The sequence below is a fragment of the Helianthus annuus genome, chromosome 10 (assembly GCF_002127325.2).
Source record: "Helianthus annuus cultivar XRQ/B chromosome 10, HanXRQr2.0-SUNRISE, whole genome shotgun sequence".
Lineage (NCBI taxonomy): Eukaryota > Viridiplantae > Streptophyta > Magnoliopsida > Asterales > Asteraceae > Helianthus > Helianthus annuus.
The window spans coordinates 114,920,637-114,931,618 of NC_035442.2; the positions used below are offsets into that span (position 1 = coordinate 114,920,637).

At 38.1% G+C, this 10,982-nt stretch overlaps 1 protein-coding gene across 1 annotated transcript; it reads left to right on the forward strand.

Annotated features, from left to right (window-relative positions):
* Nucleotides 1-1,078: 1,078 nt before the first annotated feature.
* Nucleotides 1,079-3,126, forward strand: LOC110881324. Its single transcript, XM_022129614.1, has 4 exons — nt 1,079-1,344; nt 1,492-2,152; nt 2,249-2,458; nt 2,548-3,126. The coding sequence occupies exons 1-4, from the start codon at nt 1,079-1,081 to the stop codon at nt 3,124-3,126; spliced, it is 1,716 nt and encodes a 571-aa protein (XP_021985306.1).
* Nucleotides 3,127-10,982: the final 7,856 nt, after the last annotated feature.

Consider the following 10,982-nt stretch of genomic DNA (forward strand, 5'->3'; position numbering starts at 1 on the left):
CAAGTGTAAAAAAAAAGGGCACTTCAAACACGAATGTCCGAACAGGGAAGTTAATAACCACCAGAATCCATTCGCCAACGATTATTACCGACAGGCCATCTATCATAAAAATAGTCAACAACCATTCAATCCACGACCTCAAATCGAGAACAGTCCATCCAAACAAACAGAAAAAGCTCTTTTGGTGAATCAAGATGACGAAAAGATTCCAGAAGGTTTCAGTTGGGATAAGTATGTTCCAGGAAGTGGTCTTGCAATGATGGCTGAGATTATTGAAGAGGCAGAACCGGAAATCGAGGAATGTGTTCCTGAAATTGAAGAAGTCAGTGAAGTGGTGAATGAAGAAAGTTTTGCAGATCTAGAAGAGGAGGCAGCAGCGGTCTACTATTATCAGTCTAAACAGGAGGTTATTACTAATGCATTTAAATCTATAATGCCAGCTAATGTGTTTGATTCTTTTGCAGGTTTCTTTAGTGAACCGACTACAGGTTTTTGCCCACAGTACGAAGTTGAACAAACTCCGATTCAAGAGATCATTGATGTTTCAAAAGAAATGAATGAAGAGACTTTGAAAGAAATTGCAGACAAAGCTCTTATGGTCAAGCTGCAAGAGGTAGCACAAACTAAAACATCTTCTGCTAACAATGAGACCAAAGATGCAACTCAAGAGTCAGTGTCAGTTGAAAAGGAGTCAAATGAGAAGTCCGAGTCCGATGAAAAATCAGAAAATGAGAAGTCCGAGTCCGATGACAAATCAGAAAATGTGAAGTCCGAATCCGAAGAGAAATCTGAGTCTGAGTCCGGAGAGTTTGGTAAATCGGAAAGTAAAAATGATAAACAAGAAAATGTTTTTGAGAAAGTTGATCCAATTCTTGAAAAGCCATGCGAAAACTATTTAAAACCATGGATGGATTGTCTTGAAAAAGACAAACAGTTTCAAGAGTTGAAAAAGTTTCACGACAAATTAAAATTTGATTTTAATGATGTTAAAGAAGCTTATGACACTCTGTCATGATCAATTAAAGCAATTCACACTAAGAGTAAAGAAAATGATAAAATTGTTAATTTGCTCAAAGCTATGGTCATGGATAAGCAAGTGTCGATTAACATCCATCTGGACAAAATTGCATCTCTAAAGAAGGAACTTGAACTATTGCGCATTGAGACAGAAAGAGTCGACAAAAAGTTGATCAGTTATCTTTCATCCTCATATGTGATTGATCAGAAAGTTCCTCAACAAAGCTTTCAAAATGTTCCACCCCCAATGTGGAATCATTATACTCAGAAATATCCAGACGGGGTAGAGGAGGCATTTAATCTCAAACTGAGAATAGAAGAGAACTAGTTACCAGAAAACATAGATGTTACATTCTCTCCGTCTGACATCGACAAAGAGTCACAACTAGTTAAAACAGTTGTAGACCAAGTGTTGAATGAAGAGAGTGATAACACTGATTTCGAAACGGTTAAAACTCATTTTGAGAATTCCAGTTCAGATTCAGAAGATGACAGAAACTTTCTTGATAAATGTATCCCAAAGTCAGATAAAGTTTTGGATGACGATTCGATCATTGTGGTTTACACGATGACCGGAACTGACAAACTGTATACTGATTTTGAGTACCCGATTCAGAATGCGAATCTGGAAAATGTTGAAAAAGTTTTTAAACTCGTGGAAATTGATATCTCAGAAGTTAACAACAATTCATTTCTATCAAAACCGAAAAAATCTTTTGTTAAACAACAACCGGCAAACAAATCGGGAAAGAAAAATGAATGGGTAGGTAACAATGGTAATAACAAGAGACATGGTAATGATTACAAAAAGAAAAGTGTTGGTTTTGAGAAGCAAATGGCTAAGAAACAAGTTAAGCCAAAAGAAAAATTGAGTGAAGTGTTTGTGGCTGGTAATAATACAGAAGTCGAAAAGGATTATATCTTTAGTAAGCAAGCAATTGACGATTTTATTGCGGCCAAAAAGATAAGAGACGAGACCAACAGATCCACTTTTGTTGAATATGACAAAAGAATCTATTATCGATGCAATGAAATCGGTTACATGACCAAACAATGTGTCAAAAAGATGATAAAACCAGTTTTCCATAAACCAAAACCAAAAATTTCAAGAGATGTTAAGGGAAAATCACCTATGGTATCCCACATGCGTATTCTTAAACGCGGTGAATCATTGAAGTCAGAGGACAAACCAAAATCAACTTTAATTGGTGAATCTTCAAAATCATAAAAGACTTCAAAGGTTTATCCTAAAACAAAGACTTCCCAAAGTCAATCATGGGTGGAGAAACCTAAACAATCTTTTGTAACCACCGATGAGAAAATTGAATTTGAGTTAGAAAAGTTGATTGAAGAATTCCAACCTATCAAGGAAGGAGCTCTAAAATCAAAATCCGAACCTGATGTTCCAAATGTTGTTTTTAACATTCCAAAACTTGACAAAGTAGCTCATGATATTGTCTTTGGTAGTGTACCAAATGTTGAAAAATCTTAGGTATCATTGTTTAAGTAAATGTCTTTTGATGTGTGTAGGGGCTTCCAAGGTCTATCATTTCTAAATGGATAATGGATAGCGGCGCCTCACGGCACATGACAGGGATGTTAGCACTGCTATACGACGTCAAATCAATCAATGGATGTTATGTCGGGTTTGCTGGAACTCAAGGTGGAAGAATTGTTGATGAAGGAATTCTTACTAACGGAGTCATATCATTTGATAAAGTGAACTACATTGCTGAGTTAGAAAACAATTTGTTGAGCATCTCTCAGATTTGTGACAAGTCGTTTACTGTTCATTTTACAAAAGATGAATGTCTGATTCTTAAACCAAGGTTTAAGATACCCGAAGAAATGGTGTTGATGCGCGCTCCTCGTGAAAACGATCTTTATGTACTAGACATGAGTGTTGCAACAACGACAGATAAAAAGGAACAATGCTTTGTGAGTAAGACGAAGGCGACGGAGAAAGAATCCATCATGTGGCATCGTAAAATGGGCCATATTCACTTGAGGAAAATGAATTTTTTAGTTCATAATGATCTTGTTGAAGGTGTTAATTTGAAAAGCTTCCATCTTAACGATGACTGTATTGAATGCAAAAAAGGGAAGTAGACGAAGAAATTGCACCCAAAAAAGCTCTTGAACTCCATCAGATTACCGCTCGAAAGACTCCATATGGATCTTTTCGGACCGGTAAATGTGAAAAGCATAAGTGGAGATCTATATTGTTTAGTTGTTACTGACGACTTTACAAGATTCTCCTGGGTGATGTTTCTAGAGAGAAAAGACGAAACGTTTGATTCTTTGATGAGGCTATTCAAAAAGATGGAAAATCTTTACAAACTGCCGATTAGACGTATTCGAAGCGACAATGGCACAGAATTCAAGAACAACCGTATGCTCGAATTCTGCAACGATAAGGGTATTCTTCATGAATTCAGCGCACCGTATACTCCTCAACAAAACGGTGTCGCAGAAAGAAAAAATCGTACGTTGAACGAAACAGCTCGTACCATGTTAGCAGATTCGAAATTACCGGTATATTTTTGGAGTGAAGCGGTTGCCACGGCATGTTACACGCTCAATCGTGTTCTTACGGTGAAGAAGTACAATAAAACTTGTTTTGAATTGCTACATCTTTACAAACCAAATCAGAAAATTTTAGAACCATTTGGATCACCATGCACATTTATTGATCCAGACGGTAAATTTGGTGCAAAAGCTAATGAAGGTTTTTTTGTAGGATATGCTAGTCCGTTGAAGAGAGTTTTTGTTCCGAGTTTGGGAAAGATCATACAAGTTAAACACGTTGACTGCCAAAGTTTTACTGCTCCGAATCAACTTCCCGGAAACAGGTTGCTATTTGGTTACGACAATCTTTGGGAGTCATTCCATTTACCGACAGAGCCAAATGAGGAGGAACTGGAATTCTTATACCAACAACAGCAGTCTCTTTCACAAGAACAAGTGCTAAGACCGTTGGTAGTTTCCTCGCCCACCGTGGGTTCAAATGATCATGAGGCTGGTCCTAGTGGAACTGCACATGTACCCCTAGAAGAAATAGCTCCAATATTTGACCAATCTGACGACTCTGAATCGGAAACCAATCCGATTTATGACGAGGAACCAAATATTGCGACTTCAAATGCTATTGATCACACGGGTGATCAGAATATAACAAATCTGCAATCGGAAGTGAGCGTACCGGATACAGTCATGCCAAGAACGTTATCTTACCATCCTTCAGAGCAAATCATTGGTGACCTTCAAAGTGGAGTGAAAACCCGCGAACAAATAAACAAAGGGCTTACATGTTTTTACGCCTCTGTAGCACATTTACAAGAAGAGTTCTTATTAAAATGTTTTATCTCGCAGGTAGAGCCGAAATCTTACAAAGAAGCATTAACCAAAGAGAGTTGGGTAAATGCAATGCAAGAAGAGCTACAACAGTTTGAAAAGCTTGGAGTGTGGAGGTTGGTTGATCTCACGGAAGATCAGAAGTTGATCAAGACCAAGTGGGTCTTCAAATGTAAGCGAGATGATAGATGGGTTATAGTAAGGAACAAAGCATGTTTGGTAGTCCAAGGATTTAGTCAGCAAGAAGGGATTTACTTTACTTAATTATATGCTCCCGTTGCTCGACTTGAGGCAATTAGAATCTTCTTGGCATTCGCGTCATGGAACGGATTCAAGGTCTACCAAATGGAGGTCAAATCTGCATTCCTATACGGGAAGATTAAAGAAGAAGTGTATGTCGGTCAACCACCGGGTTTTACCGATCCTGTACACAAAGATAAGGTGTATCTACTCGACAAGGCGTTATACGGATTACACCAGGCCCCGAGAGCCTGGTACGAGACGCTTTCCCAGCATTTGTTGTCCAACGGGTTCACCAGAGGGACTGTCGATAGTACCTTGTTCACTAAAGAGGTTGCAGAACATCTACTTATCGTGAAGATATACGTGGATGATATAATTTTCGGATCAACAAACGAAGAGTTGTGTAAGGAATTTGAGAAGGTCATGAAGAAGAAGTTTGAAATGAGTTCAATGGGGGAGATGAAGTTCTTTCTCGGGCTTCAAGTTGAGCAACTGCCCGATGGAATCTTCATACACCAGACTAAGTATGTGAATGATGTGTTGGACAAATTCAATATGTCCGAATCATCTCCCATATCAACCCCCCTAGCTACAAATCATGGCATATGTCCGGATGAAAGTGATGAAAAAGTGAATGAAATGCTTTATCAGTTAATCATAGGATCGCTAATGTATCTGTCAGCATCACGACTGGACATCATGTATCCAACTTGCCTCTGCGCCCGGTACCAGTCAAGTCCCAGAGCATCGCACATGATGATAGTGAAGAGAATTTTACGGTATCTCAAAGGTTGCCCAAGCACCGGCTTGTGGTATCCCCGATCCGGAGACTTCTCTCTAACTCTATACTCTGACTCTGTCCACAACTGTTGGTTGTCAGTTTCTTCTCTCAGATCCTCTGGATCCAACAACAAATGAGGGACTATGGTTTGCAATTCTTAGACACACCAATTTTTGTGGACAATGAGGCAGCCATAAATATTACTAAAAATCTGGTTCAACACTAAAAAACAAAACATATTAAGCTTTGACATCATTTTATTCGTGATGGCTACGAGAAAAAAATTGATTCGAATTGATTATATTCACACTGATGATCAAAGAGCTGATTTTTACACAAAACCCTTTGATAAAACAAGATTTAATTATCTTTTAAAATTGAAGGGTTAAAGAATTTGTTTTCTGGGAGGGTGGTAGAGTGTGTGGCCGAGGAGGACGGCGATCACAAGTGATCTGCGTCTAGTTGTCATATTTTCTGTACAGTTTCTTTACTGCTTTTGATAAAACCAAAAACACAAAAATATGTTTTTGATTTTAGGGGGAGAAAGTTTACAGAAAATACAAAAACATGATAAAATTTAAAAAAATACAAAAACATTGAAAAATCAAAAAATGAGTTTTGTTGTGAAAAAGAGGAAATGATAGTACATCAGTGGACTATCACAACATGCTAAAGAAATGGAAAGTCAAAATGATTTTAAACAAGTCTCACTGATGATGTGCCAGTAGACTTCACATGACTAGTAGATTGAATTCGAGATATAAACCTAAATATCAATACTTGCTTATCTCGTGGGGAACATCTCTCGGATATATGTGTAACCCCCGAAATCTTGTTTGAGAGATTGCCTGATTCTGAGATACTAGGTCTTTATACTGTTTGATATCTGGGGTATTATACCTGGTCTTCTGATATTGCGGAAGCAATGGCCGAGACCTCGTATAATACTTTACGCGCTTTTAAAGCATACCCTCTGCATAAAAATTGATAAAATATTGAAAGATACAAATCAAGTGCAGTTGTAAAGAAGATTCCCAAGGGGAACACACCTAAAGTCGAGCCTTCATCTCTTTGATTGAACGATAGTTCATACCTGAGCTCTCAATGTCTCGCACTAACCCAAATACAGATATCAGATTGGTATACTCACCTGTAAGACTGAATCTAGGGAATTTTGATACAGGAGTATATTCTGAGGTGGGACACGCGAGTAAGTTAAGTCCTTAAAACACTAATTCGTATCTTGAATCAATTGAAACTTGTGTAGAAGTTTAAGTGGACAACAATACTGACAATCAGTAGTGAATTTGTTTAAGATTTAAAGTTAAATCAAGATCAACAGTGTTAGTGATTAGTCTCAAAAACTGATATGATACTCTTACACAAACTCACAAAAAGATGTCTGCAAATATGTTTGTACAGTTTCCAGTTTGTGCAAATCCAAAAGATTTTTTGATTGTTTTAGCTAAAATGTGGAAAAATCCAAAAAGATTTGATATTTCATCTTATTTTCGACAATAGACGTTGGGGATCTGATGATTAAAGTCCAACAGTGCTAAACAAGTTGGATCATTTGGCTTGGTTAAGAAAATGTTTGGGAAAAATGTTGGTAATTGCTCAAAATGTTTAAAAGTTCATTAATTTGAACTTAAAATGTTTTAAAAAGGTCAGGGAGATCATAATTTGGTCAGCCAAGGTCATTAACTTGGACTTGGCAGGCTAAACAGTTGACCAGGGTCATTAAATTGGACGTGGTTAACTGAGTGTGTTGGTAAAAAGGTAAAAAGTTAAAAAATTCAAAATGATTTTTCTCATAAATGTTTGAGATTTGCAGATGAAAGTTCCAGATTACGATCCCGATAGTTGAGTCTAAGGGGGAGTCTGAAGACAAGCTTATCGCAAGGGGGAGCTTGTAACCGGAAAGCCACGTGTCGATCCCAAAAGCACGGAAGCTTAACGAAAGGGGGAGCCTGAGGAGCAGAGAGCTGCTAAAGAAAATGAAAAGCTCAGGAAAGCGTTATTGAAAAAGCCAAAGCAAAGAGAAGAATTTTTCAAGTCTTTGTGAAAGATGTTTTTGAAGACAGGCTGACTGAAGACTGCGGCAATATCCAAGGGGGAGTTTGTTGATGCATAATGTCTATCGCCTACGTCATCAGTCTGTGTCGTGTCATTAATATGTAATAGTTTGAAAAATGTAATGTTTATGTGTTATTGGCCAGTTCGCACGACCTGGAAGGTCAGGTCGCACGAACTGGAATTGTCCAGTTCGTGCAGACTGGAGGTGTTATCTCGTGCGAACTGGGAAACCTATAAATAGGTTAGTTGGGTTCTTCATTTGTAACTTTCCAGAGAATTTTGTCACGAAGTGCTGTTGGATTCTCTCTGTACCAAAACGTTTATAATCAATGAAGAACATGTTTAAAGTGACTTTCTACTCTTCTACTCCTATTCTAGTCTGATTCCGCCTTTCTAGAAACCAGATTTGACTCAGATTGAGTCGTTTTGGACGAATCCTCGATCCTACAATGGCATCTTCAAAACCAAGAGGTTGGCACATATACACCTTTTCCTGAATCTTACCATAAAGAAATGCACATTTGATATCCATTTGATACACCTTGATGTTATGGTTAACAGCAAAGGCTAAGAACAATTTGATACACCTTGATGTTAGGGGCAAAAGTTTCATCATAATCAATGCCCTCTTCTTGTCTAAAGCCTTGAACCACAAGCCTGGCTTTGTTTTTGACAACAATGCCCCTTTCATCAGTTTTGTTTTTGAAGACCCATTTGTGCCAATTGGACATACATCCTTTGGCAATGATACAAGTTCCCATACTTGTTGTCTCCTGAACTGTTGGAGCTCTTCTTGCATGGCTTCTACCCAACTATCGTCTTTCAGTGCCTCTTGGTACTTGACTGGTTGGATGAGTGATAAAAAACCAGCAAAAAGACAAATGTTTTGGGGTTGTCTTCTTGTGAGCACCCCTTCATTGATGTTGCCAATAACTTGATCTGGTGGATAACATTTAAGGTAGATTAGATCTCCCTTGTATAGAACAATGGCATTGTGAGGTGAAGGTTGCAGATGTGAATCATCTGAGCTAACATCTATTGGCAATTTTGAAAAGCCAACATCTGTTGGAGATGGAGGTGGAGGAATAGCAGGAATGGGTGTGAAACTGTGTTGACTTTTATCCATAGATGATTGACTTTTGTCAATAGAGGTTTGACTTGATGAAATGGCAGGGGTTTGATCAACAACTGTTGATGCAGCAGTGGCAGAGTTTTGGCAGCTGTTTTGAACATCTGCTTCTCTGGTGGTGGAAGTGACTTTGTATTGTGGAATCACAATGTCAAATCCATGATCATGATGGGAAGATTGTGGTGTACCTGCAGGGTTAGTCTTGATAGAAAAATCTTCAAACATGAATTTATCTAAGTCAAACAATTCAGCAGGATTTGCTGGGATTTTTAATGAAGAAACTTCATTAAACTTTACATTCAAGGTCTCTTCCACACACCTAGTCCTTGTGTAAAATACTTTGTAGGCCTTAGCAGTGGTTGAGTATCCTAGAAAATAACCACAATCTACTTTGGCTGCAAATTTTGAAATTGAATCTTTTAAGTTTAAAATGAAGCATGGGCAGCCAAAGATTTTGAAGTATGAGATCAGTGGTTTGATCTTGAACAGAGTTTCATAGGAAGTCTTTTGATGTCTGGTGTTGATTAAAACTCTGTTCTGCACAAAGCAAGTAGTGTTTACAGCCTCTGCCCAAAAGGTTAAGGGTAAACCTAAATCTACAAGCATTGTTCTGGCAGCTTCAATCAATGTTCTGTTTTTCTTTTCAACCACCCCATTTTGTTCTAGTGTTCTTGGGATGCTGTATTGCCTTACAATCCCTTTTGACACACAGAAGTCATCTAACTCCTTGTTTCTAAACTCTGTGTCACTCCTAAAGACTTTTACTGGCAAATCAAATTCCTTTTCAACTAGTTTTACAAAGTCCTGCAAAATACCTACAGTCTCATCTTTGTAGTGCAAAAAGTAAGTCCATGTAAACCTTGAAAAATCATCAGCAATGACAAGACAATATTTCTTCCTTTTAAGACTCATGATTTTTACAGGGCCAAACAAGTCCATATGCAACAATTGTAAACATTGGCTTATTTTGGACTCATCAATTGATTTGAATGAACTTTTATGTTGTTTACCTTTTAAACAAGCAACACAATGTTCATCACAGGTGAAAAGTTTTGGTGGAAGGCCTCTTACAAGGCCTTGTTTTGAGAGTGTGGTGATTGTTTTAAGATTTGTGTGTCCAAGTCTCCTGTGCCACAGTTCTGTCTCTTTGGTAGAGGCAGCTGAGAACAGACAGGCATTGGACATTTGATTATCCTTCAACATATCAACCACATACACATTGCCACTCCTTTGAGCAACAAGTTGTGTTTTACTCCCAGCAATGATTTCCTCAATCTTTTTAACCACTTCTGGCCCATCAATCTTACAAGTTTCCTTAGTGAAGAATGACCCATAGCCCTTGTCACTCATTTGAGACACACTAAGAAGATTAAATTTAAGATTGTCAATAAGATTGACATTTTCATACTTGAGTTTCCCAGCCTGAACAGTCCTTGACCCCAATACCTTCCCTTTTGAATTGTTACCAACAGATATATCACCCCTCCATGTTTTATGAAATCTTTGAGAAAGGCTCTACATCCTATCATGTGCCTGGAGCCTCCACTATCTACATACCATAAACGATCTAAGCATGTAGAAGCTCCCTTAGCAGCAGCCATCATGGTATAATCATATTCTCCTTCACAAACACTGGAATCCCATAGGTCTGACATAGGTTCCAAAAGCTCTTCACCAACCTTTTCTTCCGAAACAGATGTTTCATCATCATCACAGACCACCTCAGATTTGGACTCCAGTTCCTCAGATTCAACCCCTTCTTGTATTGTCTCTAGTACCATAAAACAAAATTCATCAGGTTTATAATCAGAATTAGCAACTAAAGTAAAGTTTTCATCTGTTAGATCCTCAGGTAAGTTGCTCAAATAAAAAGAATCCTTGTGTATAGAAGCTCTGTTGACTGGTTTCTGCCTGAGCAGATGTTTGTGCAGCTTGTGGTGCAGGTTGCACTTGGACCTGAGGGGCTTGGGCTTGAACATATTGGATTTGAGGAACAGTGGTTTGGACATACTGAACAAGAACAATGTTTACAAGGTGTGTAAAGTGAGCAGTGCTTTGCATGTGCGGTGCAGGGGTATATTGTGAATAATGGACAATGTTTTGAGGTCTAGGACTTGGGCGTGTAACTATAGGACTACTAGTTTGGCTCCTACATTCTCTTGCAAAATGACCTAGCCTATTACACTTATAACACTTTATCTTTGATCTATCCAACCCAACTTTTAAATTCCAATGCAACCCTGGAAATTTCCTTTCAGTTCTCTTGTAGAATTTGCTAGTTCTAACACTTAGAAATGCAAGTTGATGTAAAATTTCCATTTCTTCTAGATATGTGGGGTCAAAATGTTGAAGGTCATTTAACTCAAAGGATAAGTTGTCAGA